Source organism: Ursus americanus, chromosome 12 (assembly GCF_024610735.1).
Source record: "Ursus americanus isolate L20-20 chromosome 12, mUrsAme1.1.p, whole genome shotgun sequence".
Taxonomy (NCBI): domain Eukaryota; kingdom Metazoa; phylum Chordata; class Mammalia; order Carnivora; family Ursidae; genus Ursus; species Ursus americanus.
In genome coordinates this window covers 39124766-39143919 of record NC_142138.1, presented here as the reverse complement: position 1 = coordinate 39143919, position 19154 = coordinate 39124766, and the positions used below count along the sequence as shown (strand labels likewise).

The 19154-nt window shown below is 36.0% G+C and overlaps 1 protein-coding gene across 1 annotated transcript in view; it reads left to right on the top strand.

Moving 5' to 3' along the window:
* SELENOF (selenoprotein F) overlaps nucleotides 1-16876 on the top strand; it is a 50266-nt gene extending 33390 nt beyond the window's left edge. The window contains exons 4-5 of the mRNA XM_045801857.2: nucleotides 14396-14445; nucleotides 16023-16876. Of these exons, the coding sequence (XP_045657813.1) occupies nucleotides 14396-14445; nucleotides 16023-16154 (182 nt within the window). The 3' untranslated portion in view covers nucleotides 16155-16876. The remainder of the gene's footprint in view (nucleotides 1-14395; nucleotides 14446-16022) is intronic.
* The last annotated feature ends 2278 nt before the right edge of the window (nucleotides 16877-19154 follow it).

The window sequence follows — 19154 nt, the reverse complement described above, 5'->3', positions numbered from 1 at the left end:
GTTCTTCTAGGACTTTAATGGTTTCGGGTATCCCATTTAGGTTTTGAGTCATTTTGAGTTTATTTTTCTATGTGGTGTAAGAAAGTGGCCTAGTTTTATTCTTCTATGTGTAGCTGTCTAGTTTTCCCAGTACTATTTGTTGAAGAGACTGTCTTCATTGTATATTTTGCCTCCTTTGTTATAGATTAATTGACCATATAAGCATGGGGTTTTTTTTCTTAACTTTCTCTTCTGGTCTATTGATCTATGTGTCTGTTTTTATGCCAGCACCATACTCTTGGTTAGTATAGCTTATATTTTGAAATCTAGGATTTTGATACAGCCAGCTTTGTTCTCAAGATTGCTTTGGCTGTTCAGGGTCTTCTGTGGTTCCATACAGATTTTAGGATGATTTGTTCTAGTTCAGTGAAAATGCTATTGGTGTTTTGATAGGGTTTTGTCGACTCTGTAGATTGCTTTGGGTAGTATGGACATTTCACAATAGCAGTTCTCCCAGTCCATTAGCATGGTATGACTTTCCATTTTTTTAAATGTCATCTTCAATTTCTATTACAAATGTTTTATACTTTCCAGAGTACAGGTCTTTCGTGTCCTTGGTTAAGTTTATTCCTAAGTATTTCATTCTTTTTGGTGCAGTGGTAAATGGGATTGTTTTCTTTATTTCTCTTTCTGCTACTTCATTGTTAATGTTTAAAACTATAATCAATTTCTGTATATTGTATATCCTGAAATTTTACTGACGTCACTTATCAATTCTAATAGTTTTTTGGTGGAGTCTTTAGGTTTTTCTATATATAATATCTCATCTGCAAATAGTGGCAGTTTTACTTCTTAACAATTTCTATGTCTTTTATCTCTTGTTCTTGCTACAACTAGGACCTCCAGTAGTATGTGGAATAAAAGTGGCAAGACAGCAGTGTACATCCTTGTCTTGTTTTGGATCTTAGAGGAAAAGCTCTCACTGTTTTACGATTGTGTATGATGTTGGTTTTGGGGTTTTTTTTATATGTGGCCTTTATTATGCTGAGGTGTGTTCCCTCTAAACCCACTTTGTTGAGAGTTTTTATCATGAATAATGTTGTATTTTGTCAGAGGCTTTTTCTGTATCCATTGAGATGATCATTTGGTTTTTATCCTTTCTCTCAGTAATGTAGTGTATCAAAGTGACTGATAGGTGAATATTGAACCTTCCTTACATCCCTAAAATAAACCCCACTTGACTGTGGTGAATGATCCCTTTAATGTATTGTTGATTGACTGAATAATTTGTTGAGGATTTTTGCATCTATATTAATAAGAGATATTGGCCTATAATTTACTTTTTTGCGGTATCAGGGTAATACTGGCCTAATGGAATGTATTTGGAAGGTTTTCTTCTTCCTGTATTTTTTTGGAATAGTTTTAGAATTCACCTGTGAAGCCATCTGCTCCTTGAATCTTGTTTGTTGGAAGTTTTTTGATGACCAGTTCAATTCCTTTAAGAGTTAATTCGTCTGTTCAGGTTTTCTGTTTTTTTTTCCTGATTCAGTTTTGAAAGATATATGTTTCTAGAATATTATCCATTTCTTCTAGGTTGTTCTGTTTGTTGGCATATAATTTTTCATAGTCTTCTCTTAAAATCTTTTGTTTTTCTTTGTTGTTTCTGTTTCTTTGTTGTTCTTTGTTGTTTCTTTCTGTTGTTACTTCTCTCAATTCTGATTTGAAGTCCTCTCTTTTTCTTGATGAGTATGGCTAAGCTTTCTCAATTTTGATTATCTTTCCAGAGATCCAACTCTTGGTTGGATCTTTTGTGCTGTATTTTTAGTCTCTCTTTATTCCTGCTCTAATACTTTTTTTTTTTTCTTCGACTAACCGCGGGTTTTGTTATTCTTGTTCAGTTTAAGTGTAAGATTGTTTGAGATTTTTCTTGCCTTATTTACAGGTCAGCCTGTGTTGCTATAAATTTCCCTCTTAGAATTGCTTTTGCTGCAGCCCATAGATTTTGAACCACTGGCGTTTCCATTTTCATTCGTCTTCATGTATTTTTATTTCCTCTTTGATTTCTTTGTTGACCCCATTGGTTGTTTGGAAGCATGTCTTATAAGGCTGGTGTAGTGGTGATGAAGTCCTTTAATTTTATCTGGGAAGCTCTTTGTCTCTGCTTCAATACTGAATGATAATCTTACCTTAGAGTACTCTTGGTGGTAGGTTATGGGGTTGCAGGGGGGTTCATTTTCCTTTTCAGGACTTTGAATATATCATGCCACTGCTTTCTGGCCTGCAGCATTTTTGCTCAAAATGCAGCCGATAGCTTTATGGAGTTTCCCTTGTATACAACTTTTTGCTTCTCTTCTTGCCGCTTTAAAATTTTTCCCTTATCTTAAACCCTTGACATTTTAATTATTTTATGTAGTGGTGTGGCTCTCCTTAGGTTCATCTTCTTTTGAACTCTGCTTTCTGAACCTGGATGTCTGTTTCCTTCCCCAGGTTAGGGAAGTTTTCAGCTCTTGTTTCTTCAGATAAGTTTTCTGCCCCTTTTTCTCTCCGCCTGAGACCCCTAAATGCAAATGCTTGCTCAGTTGATATTGTCAAAGAGATTCCTTAATCTCTACTCATTTTTTTTTAATTAAGTAGGCTCCATGTCCAACATGGGGCTTAAACTCCTGATCCTGACATCAAGAGTTGCAAGCTCCAGCAACTGAGCCCCTCTACTCATCTTTTTTTTTTTCTTTTTTCAAGTTTTATTTATTTAAGTAATCTCTACACCCAGCATGGGGTTTGAACTCATGACCCCAAAATCAAAAGTCACACGATCCAGACTGAGCCCACCCGGCACCTCTCTACTCACTTGTAAAAATGCTTTTTTTCATTTTGCTGTTCAGCTTGGTTGCATTCCATAGCCTGTCTTCAAGATCGATGATCCATTGTTCTGCATCCACTAACCTACTATTGATTCCCCCGGTTTATTTTGCATTTCAGTTATTGTATTCTTCAACTCTGATTGGTTCTTTTTTTGTATTTTCTCTTTGTTGAAAGAGTTATCCCACTCTTATCTCCAGTCCACTGAGCATCTTTATAATCATTACTTTTAAATTCTTTATCAGACCATTGCTCATCTATGTTTCATTTAGTTCTTTTCCTGCAGTTCTGTCTTAACTCTTTCTTTGGTAGCATATTCTTCTGTCTGTCCAGTCTACTTTACTTTCTGTGCTTGTTTCTATGAATTAGGCAGAACAGCTACTTCTAAACTTGGAGGAATGGTTTTGTGCATGCTAGGGTGTCCTGGGGCTCTCCATGTGGAGGGCACCCTGTGATAGGGTCGCTTGATTCAAGATGGGGCATGGGCCTGGGCATCCTAGGATACTCTCTGTAGGGGGCATTTTGGTAGAACATCTGTAGCCAAAGTGGGCTTGGGGCAAGGTGGTCCTGGAGCTCTCTGTGCCCAGCGTGCCCTGAGAGGACGGTGAAAGCTGCAATAGATACGGGTTGTGTTTTCTGTATAAAGTATCTTGTCATCTGCAAATTTAACAGTTTTACTTCTTTACAAATTTGGTTGCCTTTCTTTTTCTTCTCTGCTGCAGCTAGGACTTCCAGTACTATGTTGAGTAGAAGTGGTAAGTGTGGGCAGCCGTCTTGCTCCTGATCTCAGAAGAAAAGCTTTCAGTTTTCACCATTGAACGTGTTGTTAGCTGTGGCTTTTTCATATATGGCCTTTGTTATGTTGAGGTATATTCCCTCCTAACCCACCTCATTTTGAGTTTGTATCATAAGCAGAGGTAGAATTTTGTCAGATGCCTTTTCTGCATCCATTGAGATGATCATATGGTTTGTATCCTTCGTCTTATTTATGTGTATCACATTGATTTGCGAATATTGAACCACTCTTGCATCCTTGGAACAAATCCCACTTGATCATGGTGAGTGATCCTTTTAATGTCTTGCTGCATGTTAATATTTTGTTGAGGATATTTGTGTCTGTGTTCATCAGGGATATGGGCCTGTAGTTTTCGTGTTTCACGTGAGGGTATGCTGGCCTCATAGAGTGTATTTGGAAGATTTCCTTTCTCTTCTCTTCTATTTTTTGGAATAGTTTGATAAGTTACATCTTCCTTACATGTTTGATAGAATTCACCCGTGAATCCATCTGGTCCTGGACTTTATTTTGTTCATTGGGTGGTTTTAAATTATTGATTCAATCTCATTACACATGATTGGTCAGTTCAGATATTCTGTTTCTTTCTGATTCTGTTTTGGAAGATTGTTGTGGGAAGTTACTCATTTTTCATAATATTTTCTTACAATTCATTTTATTCTGTAGTGTCAGTTATTCTCTATTTCTGATTTTATTTGACTTTAAGATTTTATTTATTCAACAGTAAGAGAGAGAGAGCAAGTAGGAGGAGCAGCAGGCAGAGGGAGAAACAGGCTCCCCGCTGAACAGGGAGGCCGATGTGGGGCTCGGTCTCAGGACTATGACCTAAGCCGAAGGCAGACAACCAACTGAGCCACCCAGGCACCCCAAGTCCTCTTTTTCTTGATGAGTCTAGCTAAAGGCTTATCAATTTTATTTATCTTTTCAGAGAACCAGCTCTTGGTTTCATTGAACTTTTCTATTGTGTTTTTTTTTTTGTTTTTTTTTTTTTTAGTTGCTATTTCATTTATTTCTGCTCTAGTCTTTTATTATTCCCCTCCTTTCCACTGGCTTTGTTCTTTTTCTAGTTCCTTTAGGTGTAAGGTTAGGTTTTTTGAGGTTTTTCTTATTTCTTGAGTAGGCCTGTATCTCAATAAATTTCCCTCTTAGAACTGCTTTAGCTATGTCCCAAAGATTTTGGACCAGTGCGTTTTATTTCTCTCCATGTATTTTTTTATTTCCTCTTTGATTTTTTTGTTGTTGTTGACCCATTGGTGTTTAGTAGTGTGTTTTTTTAAACTTCATATGTTTTTGCTTGAGTTTTTTCTTGTAATTTACTTCGTGTTTCATACCTTTATGGTCAGAAAAGATACATGATATGATTTCAGACTTTTACAATTATTTAGACTTGTGACCTAAGATAGGATCTGTCCTGGAGAATGTACCATGTGCATTTGAATGTGTATTCAGTTTTTGGATTGAATATTCTGTGTGTATCTGTTCTGTCTGGTCTAATGTGTCATTCAAAGCAACTTTTTCCTTGTTGATTTTCTGTCCACAATATGCATCCACTGTAAGTGGAGTGTTTAAGTCACCTACTATTGTATTACTGCTAATTTCTTACTTTATGACTTTTATTACTGCTTTATGTATTTAGGTGATACTATTTTGGGTGCAGAGATATTTATAATTGTGAAATCCTCTTGTCAAAGTCATCACTTTATCATTCTGTAATGCCCTTTGTCTCTTGCTACAGTCTTTGATAAAAGTATTCCTACGAACTCTTCTCTCTCTTCCATTTGCATGGAATATCTTTATCCATACCTTCACTTTTCACTCTGTATGTGTCTTTAAGTCTGAAGCAAATCTCTTGTAAACAAGTTATAGTAGATGGGTCTTCTCTGTTGTTGTTTACCCAGTCACTCTGTGTCTTTTGATTGGAGCCTATAGTTCATTTACCTTTTTTTTTGAGAGAGAGAATGAGCGAACCAGGTGCACGCACAGGCAGGCAGCCTCAGAGGGAGAGAGAATCTTAAGCAGGGCGCTATCTCAGGATCCTGAAATCAAGAGTCAGACACTTAACCCACTGAGCTAGGTGCCCCCATATTCCATTTACATTTAAATTAAGTATTCATGGGTGTGTCCTTATTGTCATTTTTGTTAACTGCTTTGTGGTTTGGGGGCTTTTTGTTTTTTGTGGGGTTTTTTGTAGTTCTCTGTCTTTTGTTCTCTTTTGGTTTGATGGCTTTAACCTTGTGCTTGGATCCCTTTTTGTTTTTTGTGTGTATCACAGATTTATTTTTGGGTATCGCTGGGTTCATATATAACATTCTGTGTGTATAGCAGTCTGTATAAAATTGATGGCCTCTTACATTTTATGTGTGATTTCATATTTTACCTCTTTGTGTATCCCTTGACTAATTTTTGTAGATGTAATTGATTTTACTATTGTTTTAATCTCCACATTGGCTTAATCTACCACCTTTACTATGTTTGCTTTTACCTTTGAGAATTTTTCTTTTTCCTAATTTTCTTCTCATTATGGCCTTTTCTTTCTACTTAAGAATTCCCTTTATCATTTCTTGTAACGCTAGTTAAGGGGTGATGAATGACTTTAACTTTTGTTTTTCTGGGAAACTTTTTTTTCTCCTTCTGTTCTTAATGATAACCTCACTGAGTATTCTTGGTTGAAGGTTTTTTCCTTTCAGCACTTTGAATTTATCATGCCATTCCCTTCTGGCATCAAAATTTCTAGTGAAAAATGGGGTTTCCCTGATAGTAACTTTTCTCTTGCTTTGCTTTTAAGATTCTCCCTTTGTCTTTAATCTTTGATATTTTCATTATTATGTGTCTTGGTGTGGACCTCCTTTGGTTTATTTTGTTAGGGTTTCCTTTCCCAGATTAAGGAAGTTTTCAACTATTTAATATTTTATATTTTAATAATTTTTTAAATGAGTTTTCTGACCCCTTGTTTTTCTCTTTTCTTTCTGGTATCCCTATAATGTGAATGTGTTACACTGGATGATATTGCATATTTCCCATAACCTGTTGTCATTTTTTTTTCTTTTTGATGTTTGGCTTGGTTACTTTCCATTACCTTGTCTTCTAGATTGCTGATCCATTCTGCATGGTCATGTGCTGTTGATTCCTTCTAGTGTAGTTTTCATTTTAGTTATTGAATTCTTCAACTCTTCCTGGTTCTTTTTTATATCTTGTCTCTTTGTTAAAGTTGTCACTGTTCGTCTACTCTTCTCAAGTCCACTGAGCAGCTTTATGATTATTAAAGTTTCTTCAGGCATATTGCTTATCTGTTTCATTTAGCTCTTTCACTGTGATTTTCGTCCTATTCTTTCATTTGGGACATATGCCTCTGTCTCCTCATTTTGTCTTTGTGTGTGTGTGTGTGTGTATTAGGTCAGCTATACCTTTTGGTCTTGAAAGTAGTTTCCTTGTGGGCTGCCTGGGTGGCTCATTTAAGCATCTGCCTTTGCCTCAGGTCATGATCCTAGGGTCCTGGGATTGAGTCCTGCATCAGTCTGCCTACTCAGCAGGGGAGCCTGCTTCTCCTTCCCCCCGTTTGTGTGCACGTGCTCTGACAAATAAAATCTTTAAAAATAAAAAAAGTAGTTACCTTGTGAAGAAGTGGTCTTTGGTGCTCTAGAATCACAATCCATTCTTTTCACCAGAACCAAGTGCTCCAGGGTTATCCCCTCTGTGGACTGCGTGTGCCCTCCTTTTATGGTTGAGCTGTGATTGCCCTCAGCTTAGCTGATTGCAGTCACCCACTCTGCCTCCTGTGGGGGCAGGGTTTGCTCCCCGTGCTGTTGAGAGGCCCACCTGTGGCTGATGGGGGCTCATTGGCAGGTGGAGCCAGCAGTCATCCTAGCTGTCCACAGTTAGCCTCTCTGCCACAGCTGCAGCCACACAGGGCTTCCTCCCTGTTCAACCAGCTAAGAGGCTCAGCTTCATGAAGTGCAGTCATGCTGGGGTGAGGGGTTATCTCTTCCCCTCCCCAGGGCAGGAGTCACTCTGAGTGGCCCTGTGGGCCTAATGTTTTATCGTTCGTAGTAGCATGAAAAGTAATGATGACAATTCCTTCTTAAGCATGAGTCTTATAATGTTAAGCATATTTGTGTGTCTCAAAAAAAAGTTTCCCTAATTATAAAATTTTTCAGCTTGACAGGTAGCAAAGGTCTATGCTACAACTATTGAACTCTACTTTTGTAGTATAGAAGCAGCCATAAACAATATTTAAATAAGTGTGGCTTCGTGCCAGTAAAACTATACTTACTAAAGCAGCAGCCTAAACTGTGGACCTCAGACTATAGTTTGCCAATTCCTTATTAGGATCATATACCTTTGAAGGTAGACAAATTTTAAAATAGTGTAGAACTTAGATAGCAAATAGGTTTTTACTTCTTACTTCTCAAACCAACTATGATTGCACTTCTCATACCAACTTCTCATGCCAGTAATGCCTAGGATTATGAGGCTACATTAAAGTTTTACTAGAGGTAGTATCATTCATTAGTATTCACTTCATCAGTTTTTCTCATTTATAAAATAGGTAGCGGTTTGAAATTAGTAAAAACCCACCTTATAAGACTGTTTTGAGGATTAAATAACACACCTAAATCACTTAGTTTGTGTGTGGCACCAACAAATACAGAGTAGACCATTCACTAGTTCTATGAATACTTGAATGCTTTACTGTATGTCAAGCACTATTTCAGTACGGAGGATATTAAATGTTGGGTATTATTTTTGTAACATACTCTTTTTAGGTAATAAATTTCCATCAGTAACCATCAGGCATTTCTTTACTCCTTTATTTGCCATCTTTAAAAAAATAAAAGCCGCTCAAATCAGTATATCAGTTATAGCTGCAGCCTGTCTTCTCATAATATGCAGGGGTTTGTTTATTTGCTGCCAGCTGTTCTTCTGCCTATGACATTCTGATTTCTGTTTCTACCATTTTACCTCCTGGTGGTTAAATCTTACTTGACTCTAGCATTTGAAACTCTCTTCCCTTCACTTCTGTGAATTTGATACCTCCTAGTTTTTCCTCCATCTAACAAGCTTTCCCTTATCCTTTCCTCGCATCTCATCTGCCACCCACCTTTCAAATGTTAGTTGTAGTCAGGGTCTATCTTTATATTTTCTTCTTTTCTTACTCTCTTGAATGTCCCACTCCCTCAGTTCCAATTATAGTATTTACCTGATGACTCCTAATCTATATTTCTAGGTCACACCTGTTAGAAATCATATTTCTGACTGCAAGCGGACATTTTCGTTTGTATGATCTGATAGATACCTTAAGCCTATGTACATATGAATCATCTGAAAATCTTGTTCAATGTAGAGTAAATTCTGTAAATTTGGGCTGGATCCTGAGATTCTGCATTTCTAGTAATCCTCCAGGCTGTGGCCCACATTTTTGGTAGAGAGGCCTTAAACCCAACATATCCAAAAACTGAATTAATACTCTTCTCTTATAAAAGTATACCATCTTCTTTTCCTGTTTCCACAAATGGCAATATCACCAAGCAAAAGCATAAAACACAAGAATCGTGACTAACCTTTATTTCACACTTTATACCCAGTTAGTCACCAAATGGTATCTCTTCCCCTCCTTAAGAACTTTCAAATCCTACTCCTTTGGCCTTCTCTGTGATTTTAATCAAGCCTTTGGCATCTTTCTCCAGAAGGATTACTTACTTGTTATCTGGTCTAGGTATCTCTGTTCCCTTTTCTTACTTTAGTTGTGTCCTCTACACAACTACCAAAAAGACCTTTTCCAGTAGACAGATTTGATTTCTGTGGCCCTCTGTAGTTCCCCATCACATACAGAATAAATGTCAAACTCAGTAGCTTCACAATTCAAGACCCATCACAACATGCTTTTCTTGACTGTCGTTCACACCTGTAGTTCACATGCACAACTATCTGCATTTCTCTGAATGCTGACCTCTAAGGCTTCGCATACACTGCATGTTCCTCCTGACTTATGCCCCTTTCAGTTCTTGTGGCAGACTGCTATTCAAAACTCAGTCCAAACATTTTTTGTGGCCTTTAGAATTTTTCACTTTAGCTTTTATATTCCACAGTTGCCACGTAATATTATAATGTATTTATTTGACTTGACTTTTGCCTCTACCAAATTAGGAACTCTTAAAGCCCATTATTATTTTTTTTTGTCATTAATATACCCAGAATCTATCTAACACTGCTCCTCACATTAAGAAGGATTCAAGTATTTATTGAATGGATGAATGGATTTACAAAATTTATCTAATTCAAGGGTGCCCCCACTTTCGACAAATGGGAATTAGGTGAAAAGCCTGTGTTTACATTGGTTAATATATCCCTGATGAATTTATAATCTTCAAACATTCTTTTTCTGACTATCTTTCCATACTAAGTAATCGTATCTTTAGTTTGTCTTGTCTTCGTTGTTGTACCTCCAGTCTCCTCAGATTCTTTCAGTTAGTTAAGTTGCTCTTCTGTGAATGTTTTCATGTGCTTCTAAATTGTCTTGTTGGGAAGACCCAAATGACTCATAATTCTATACTCCAGATGGTTTGTATACAATAGTAAATTTTCTTATTTTAGAGATACTCTTTTAGGCACCCAGAAGCTTCCTTGAGCATAGTTGAGAATTCATTTCTATTGTTTGTTGTTGGCCATTCTCATTTGACATTTTTTTTTAGAACATATTCTGATTCAACTGGTTATTTTTCTCAACGGAAAAACATCTGTCATTCCTTATAATTTTATGTGATAGTTCACAAGTCTTAACCATACTTTCTATAAGCCCTTAAAATCAAATTAAATCTTAAAACCAGTAGAGTGCATTGTATTAACTACTTGTAATGTGATCAAAGGTATATCATTACATCTAGCCAAGTATTTCATCTTTTTTATTTATATTTTCACTTATTTTGAAAGTAAATTAATTCAGACATTTTTCTTTAACCTCAAGACATATCCTTCCTATTATCTCATCATCCCTAATTTTATCCTCTTTTTGGAATGAGGAGGATAGTTTTTTGTTGTTTTTTTTTTTTTTAATATTGTTTATAGCTACCTCTGAAGAGTCTGAATTAGAAGAGTTCTACAAGTTTCTCAGTAATACGTAGAGCAAAACTAAGCTCCTCTTCAGGGGAGCTGTGCAAATGACCTGCTGGTAAGAATCCAGAATGAAAAGCTGAAACATTTCATGTGTTTTTCTAATCACTTCTGTATATTTGATCACTTTAAAGTACTACTCACAAAACGGCCTTTATTAGTTGGCATAAGAACATTTTCTGGAAATGCAATAACCGTTTTGGTTTTTTTGGTTTTTTTTTTTTTTAGATTTAATTTATTTACTTGTCAGAGCAAGCAGAGAGAGCAGCAGTCTCCCTGCTGAGCAAGGAGCCCATTGTGGGACTCCATCCCAGGACCCAGGGATCATGACCTGAGCCAAAAGCAGATGCTTAACCAACAGCCACCAGGCATCACAATGACTGGATTTCTTTAGGAATCTTCAAACTGATGTTATTGAGCTATTTTTAAAATAGCAGAAAGTAAACTAGAAAAGAAGTTCCTGTGAGTCTTTCTACAAGTTTTATACTCTCATATAGCCTATCCTAGTGCCACGTGTACATAAAAGCACTCAAGTATTAAAAGATTAATTCACGGCTTGTAAAATGTGAGTGGCTACCACAGGGTGTTTAACAGATATTCCCCTCATTCAACATTAGGAGGTATTGTAGATCTATGCTTAGCAGAGCAAAGAACTGATGAAAATAGTCATTAGTGACTCATTTTAATTTATTCATTTCAGCCTATTAAAAATCTTTTGAATAAATGAAAATTATTAAATGTGCTAGGCTCTATTAATGGATGCAAAAAAGACATAAGAACAGTTCTTTTCCCCTAGAGAAGTTTCTTACACAGTAGACAACACACGTAGTGTTAGGTCATGTTTTGCACAGGTGTACATATAGCATTTGCAGAAAGGATGGTATAAAATGCAACAGGATATCATGAGATTGTTTTTGGGGATTCAGGAGGCTGCAGAGTATCAAATCCTAAAGGAAGGAGTTAATAGAGAAGAAATTCTAATAGACTAACAATCAGCTTTATTTTGAACTAAATTTTGTAGGGGAAGTGTAGATAGGATATCTGCGTCTCTTCCAACAAGTTCTTAATCTTTAAATAAAGACCTTCGTAATGAAATGTCTATAATGCTATTGCTAGTTAATTGTAAGTTTAAGAAATAAGTTCTCAGAAGCATGTATGTCACCATAAAATCTAAGAACTATCAAGTATATATATGAAATATCTACTTGTATTTTAGAAAAATGTGTTCTAAATTTAACTTGAACAGTTTCATATTATCATTACTAAAAAATTGGTAAAATGTTAGATCAACAATCCAAAAAAGGAAAAACATTGATTTAAAACTTCCCCAAGGGGTACCTCGGTGGCTCAGTTGGTAAAGTGTCTGCCTTCGGCTCAGGTCATGATCCCAGAGTCCTAGGATCAAGCCCCCATTGGGCTCCCTGCTCAGAGGACAGCCTGCTTCTCCCTTTCCCTCTGCTGCTCCCCCTGCTTGTGCTCTCTCTCTCACTCTTTCTCTGTCAAATAAAATCTTTTAAAAAAAATTTTTTTTTAAATAAAACTCCCCCAAACCCTGTGCTCCAGATATAACCCCCTATTGAAATAATAGTTAACATTTTTTAAAGGTTATGTGTATTTGTGCCAGGCATTTTGTATTTGCTAGCTCAATTTTTTTAAGATTTTGAATAAATAAAGTATTTTTTTGTAAAAACCAGAGGAAACAAACTGATCTCAAACTTGCTTTTTATATGTGAGTTTGCTTCTATGTCACTAAATAGATTAATTTTTAATGATTGGATGCATTCTGTGGTGTGGTCCACATTAATTTATTTAACCTGTAGCTTCTTTTATTTTGGCTTTTAATAATCAACATTTATATTTTACTCTCAGGTCTACAGGTCAGTTCTGGTTCAGTTACATTTGGCTAAGTTAGCTGGACATGGCTCCAGGCTAAGGGTTGGGATCAGTTGTGCTTCACATATCTTCTCCTTCTAGAATTTGGGCTAAATGGCCAATGATTACATAGAACATGGAAGATGGTAGGAGCACAAAGGGAAAAACAGAAATCATGACATCTCTTAACTTGTACTTGTAACTGGCATGCTGTCACTTCTACCATATTGAATCTGCCAATGGAAGACTTTTGACCAAGCCCAAGGTCAACGGAGTGGGAAAGTCAATGGATAGAGAATGGAAGAGTGAATATTTTCCAAACTATAATTAATCTACTATACTTAGTAAAACTGCTTCTGAAAATATATAAAAACATCCAGGCATTTTGACTACAAATAGATTTTTACCCCATTAACTGGTTTTATGCTTCTTACACATTTAAATTTTTTCCAAATTTCTAGGTGTGGTTAGCAGGACCTTATATAATTTCCTCAGAATAAAGAAATGCCCAGCAGGGGACTTTCAGATTTAAAGAACATGTACATTTTAAGACTTTGGGTTCATTTTGCTAAATACCTCTCTGGAAATACGTCTCTATTTATATTTCTCCCTCAAGTAACCCCCAGGAAAATCCCTCTTTCCACCCCCTCTAACCTTAAAAATTCTTTTAGCTTTTGGCACTCTGAGGGTACGTCATTGTTTTGACATTTGATTTTTAGGGAGGATGAACATTTATTTCAAATGTTTTTTGACCATTTGTATATTTATACATTATATGCTCCTGTCCTTAGTCCATTTGTCCACCTAGCATATATTTAATAATTTATGAGAACTTTTATACATTGTTAGAGATTTTCCCCAGTATATCATTTTTACTTTTAATTTTGTCTCTAGTGGTGTTTAACTGTCCTGAAGTTTTCATTTATTGTATAGGCATATCAATAAAGCATTTCCTCTATGGTCATAGTTAGGAAGAGGAGTTTGTATTCTGTATTGAAGTTGTGTATGTTAACTTCCGTGTGATACTTAACCACAGCTGAAATCATTAGTGTGATCACTGGGTTAGCATCTTTCTTCCTCACCAGACTGTAAGTTCCGTAAGAGCAGGAATCATGTTTTGTGTAGCTTTATCGCTGTCGCCTGGCATACGGATAGGTCTGCAATAAGTATTTGTTGAATTGAATTGAAAATCTAAATCCATCAGGAATTCATTTTGATACAAGATAGAAAAACAGGTACCTATATCCTATTTTTCCCCAAATAGTTTGACAAGTTTTCTCCAACGTGTTAAAAAATTCACACCTACAGCCCCCAGACGCACACACATAATCATATTCTCCTTCCCTCTCTGATTTGATAGTTTTACCATATTGAACAATGTATGGAGATATTTGAATCTATAAAGATTTCCTAATCTGTTTTATCTATTCTGGTATCGGTATCACATCATCTATTAACAATGGAACAAGTTCTCCTCCCATATTTCACTTTTTCTAAACACCCAGACTTCTTACACATTTACTTTTATCACAGAGCTTTACTACCAAGCCCTCAGAATGCCATTAGGATTTGGGATTTTGATTACGTTTGAAACAATTAACATCTTAAAATATTTATTCTTCTCATTGAATAGTATGTATGATATGCCTTTCCGTTTATTTATGTTTGAATTTCCTTAGTTTTATTCTATAGGATCTAATGTTTTATTGAGTGTATTTGTACTTTTTGTATTAATCTTTGTAGCTAGAGTTTTGAAGTGAATAATTGGAATTTTTTTTTCTTAAGCTTTTGTCAGGAGTGATAAACCCAAACTATTCAGAGGACTACAAATCAAGGTAAGAGGATCTTAATGGAATTCCTTTTTCCAGTATTTTTTTAATTAAAATATTTTAAGTTTTTTTAATACCTTAGAGTCATTTTAGATATGCAGAAAAATTGATTCAGAAGTACACTGTTCCCATATCTACCTCCTCCCTCTTCGTATCCTCCCAGTTTCCCTTATTAACATCTTGTATTTATGTGGTACAATTGATGAACCAATATTGATACATTAACTAAATTCCCTAGTTTGCTTTAGGATTTTTTTGTATTGTGTAGTCTAGGTTTGACAAATGTATATAATACCGTGTATACACCCTTACGGGATCTTACTTGCCCTAAAAATCTCCTGTGCTACCTATTCATACCTCTTCCTCCCCCAAACCCCTGGCAACCACTAGATCTTACTGTCTGTAGTTTACCTTTTGCAGAAGGTCATATGGTTGAAATCATACAGTATGTACGGCTTCTCAGACTGAGCGATATGCAATTAAGGTTCTTCCCATATCTTCCTTATAGCTAGATAGCGCATTTCTTAACACTAAATAGTATGAATAGTCTGTTGTACCATGGCTTTTATATTCACCTTTGGAAGGACATCTTGAGTGTTTCCAGTTCTGGGCATTTATGAGTAAAGCTGCCGTACACGTTTTTGTGTAGGCATAAGTTTTCAACGTATTACCTAGAAGCACAATTGCTAGATCATATAGTAAGATTGTTTAGCTTTGTAAGAAATTCCCAATCGGGCTTCTAAATTGGCTGTATTGTGTTGCATTCCCACCAGTTATGAGAGTGTCTGTGGTTCCCCATCTTCACTAGCACTAAGTACTGTCCGTGCCTGGCATTTTAGCCATTTGAAGAAGTACATGGTATTATCTCATTGTTTTATTTTGCAATTCCCTAATTGAGCATCTTTTCATAAGCCTCTTTGCCATCTGTGGATCTTCTTTTGGGTATCTGTTCAGCTCTTTAGCCCACTTTTTAAGTTTTTAATTGTGATAAATACATAATATTAAATTTACCATCTTTTTAAACATACAGTTCAGTGCTATTAAATATATTCACTGTTGGGCAGTGGATCTCTGGAATTTCTTCATCTTCCAAAACTGAAACCCTATACCTATTAAACACTAATTCCCCCTCTCCCCACCTTGCAGCCCTTTGACCAGCTACCCTTCTGCTTTGTTTCTGTGACTCATTATTTTAGATTCTTCATAGGAGTTGAATCCTACAGTATTCGTCCTTTCATGGCTGGCTTATTTCACTTAGCATGAGGTTGCCAGGGTTCATCCACCTTGAAGCACGTGGCGGGCGGCATGCTTTTTCTCCATCTCTTGATATAATATTTTTCTTATTTAGCCTATTGGTGGGGATATTAATTGACAATCTTGATACCAACAGGTATTTTTCTTTTCAGAGGTAAACGTAATTATTTAGTTTTTTGAAATCCTGTAGGACCTATTATGATGTTCTATCTACAAGCCTTTTTTGTTACTATTAAATTGGATAAAGCTGGATTGAATTATTTGGTTTTTGGTTGAGGCTGAGAAGGCTCTTCTAAGCAGATAAAAATGATGTGCTTTTCTTTTTGTAGTATGTTCGTGGTTCAGATCCTGTATTAAAGCTTTTGGATGACAACGGGAACATTGCTGAAGAATTAAGCATCCTCAAATGGAACACAGACAGTGTAGAAGAATTCCTGAGTGAAAAGTTGGAACGCATATAAATCTTGCTTCAATTTTGTCCTATCCTTTTGTTACTTTATCAAATGAAATACTCCAGTACCTAGAGAATATTCTAGTTTTGCTTCCTTCCTTTGATCACTCTCTGTGAGGCATTAAACATCTCATTAACAATTGAAGGGGCAGCACAGCCCATGGTATCTAAGGAGTTGGCAAGCTTAACACAACCCAGTTTTCATAAATTTCCATCCTTCCACATTTGTTGATACCACTACCAAAATGCTTTGTAATAGAGTTGGCTAATTATGCAAATGATAGTGTGTAATAATTGGTCCAGTTTTACGAACAGCAGATTTTTAGATGAGGGAGGTTAATAGCGGAGATGCCTACTGGGCCTCATGCATGTGCCGTGTGCTCTTTGAAAGCAACAGCAGAACTACAAAGCAAACAAGAGCCGCGGAGCCTCAACAGATTGCCTGCTTCTCATTCTCCCAGCTTTCCTTTTACTAGAAATGTTATAGTTCATAATGAATGTGTTGCATTAAAACTTTATGCTTCGTTATTGTAAAACAGATTCAAGATCTACAGTAAGAGTGAAACATTCACAGAGATTCGCATTAATGAAGACTACACAGAAAACCTTCAGGAGGATTTGTGTGGATCTGATATTTAGCAAATTTTTGTGCTTCACACCCTTACAGAAAAACAAAAACTGATCATTTGTTTAAGACCAAAATATAAATAAAGTTTCAAAAAAAATCGAGAATTTGAAATCCTTCTGATTTGTCCTCTCATGTTTAAAAATATCACATTTCTTAGTGCATTTTTATTTTTTCATAGAAGCCCTATTTCATCCAAAATGTTAAAATGGCTACAGTGTTTCAAAGTTGTTGTGGGTAACATTGCTTTATACTTGTCTAGCAGTTTCTCAAAGTGCTTTTAGCTGTGAATACATTTTTTTATTGATATCTCCTTTAAGGAATAGCTCCTAAAATGCAGAATTTTTATGAGCCATTAAAAATGATTTTTCTTGCTTGACCTTCTGTCTGGTGGTTCACTAAGAACAACATTCATCCAATGAATTTAGGTCATTTAAACCTCTTATCGAATTGGTCTAATCTTGTGTCAGCTTAATCTCAGGGTAAATTCTTATATTCTAGAAACTTTAAAAATAAAAAATTAAGAATTAAGCCATGTTAATGAAGGATATTTGAAGTCTTTAGAGACGCTACCAGGAAATGCTAATGGAATATTTTTAAGAGATTGGTTATTATTACTAGCATTTTGTATTATGTCATATTTTAAATTAAGTATATTTGTAAAGCCATGAAGAGAATAAACCCTAGGCAAGTTGGTTAATCAAAATAAAATACTATGAGAGTCTTGGCAAACAGACTAAGTTCTATTTATTTTTGATCATTTAGAGTAGTGGGGAGAGCCATGGTTTTGATAGTACGACACCCTGGACGGTGTGGCACAAATCCCATGGCTGTTATTACTTCAGAACAAGAGGGATGTGCAGCCAGTCAGGACAGTAGGAGAAGTAGCATGAGATGGTGCCACCACACGCAGATGAACAGTAGGACAGAAGGGATGAAACTTCAAAACTTCTGGGATTGGCACGGGAACCTAATTGGACTGCTATCTGGGCAGGAAGAGCCAGTTAAATGAGTGCTGGCATCAGTTTAAAAAGAAAAGTGAAGAGACGCTTAAAAACTATATTCAAGTTGTTATAAGAGATCAAAAGAGGCTGAAGAACCCCATAGTAATCTTAGAGCTTGAAGTTCCTGAGCTGATGAATAACCGTGTACCCACCAAGCTCTACTATTTTAATTGGGAGGTTCAAATTAGTTCCAACTATTTTTCACCAATTCCAATCAAAGAACAGCTAAAAGCTCTTTTTTAAAAAAAAAAAAGACAAATGATTACCAGGAGAGAGAACTTCTGATCCAAAAAGTGCCATTTTATAGCCCAGTTCTGAAACTTGATTAAGCTGCTTCTGGTTCACAAATATGGATATGTAATGCTTGGTATTTATAAATTTGTTCCCCCTGCCAAAATGTTACTTATAACCTAAAACAGTTAATTTATCTCTAAATTCCTGAATTTGGCAAAAGCCTCTTCTAAAAGGAACTATGAACAAAAACTGACATTTCCTGTTTTAAGAGGATTTGAGGCTTAAAACCTAATCTAAAATTAAAGATAAAATGCAAAAAAAAAAAAAAAAAACTTGTGAAAGCAAATACTGCAAAACTTTGGAAATTAAAATTTGCCTTCCCTTATATGTGAAAGCAAATACACGGGAAGGAGGAGTACAGATTCCAGATATGAGCACAACGAGGTAAATATTTCTTTTACTTGAAAATTAAAATGCCTTTTAACTACATTCTGTGGTGACAGAGGACTTGCCCTGGGAAAGGCCTGCATTTGTGATCAAAAATTCAGAGTAGACTTACTGCATGTCTTACCTTCAAACTGCCCCTTTGCCAGAAATCAGTAACATGAGACATGGTTAGTTTTATTTCCTCTGCATTTCTAAATAAGAATAATTGTGTGCAGCCTCTATAAGTAGTCCTTTCCTGTCAGCCACTCATTAAACGTCTTTTACAAATACAGCCATTTTATCCAGCATTATGAAAAGATTGAAGTTTAGCCCTAAAAAAAAAAAAAAAAAAATCGGTAGACAGACTAAGCTAAGCTACAGTTGATCCTTATTATTCGTGAATTCCATATTTACAAATACACCTACTCATTAAAATTATCTGTAACCCCACAATCATAATACCCAGGGTACTTTTGAAGTCATTGACGAATGGGCACAGAAAGATTGGAGTCTCTTGGTGCAGACATTCCCAGCTGAAGTCAAACAAGGGGGCACTACCTTTTTCAGCTCTCATGCTGTAAACAAATATCCTTTCATAGTCTATTAGTTTTTTGTGTTTTTGGTGATTTAGCCTTTTAAAAATACCCAGCGTGTATGTCCCCTGAGAGCAGCGGTCTGTTGTAAGTTCAGTGTTGGCAGCAACTTCATAGAGCTACCGTGA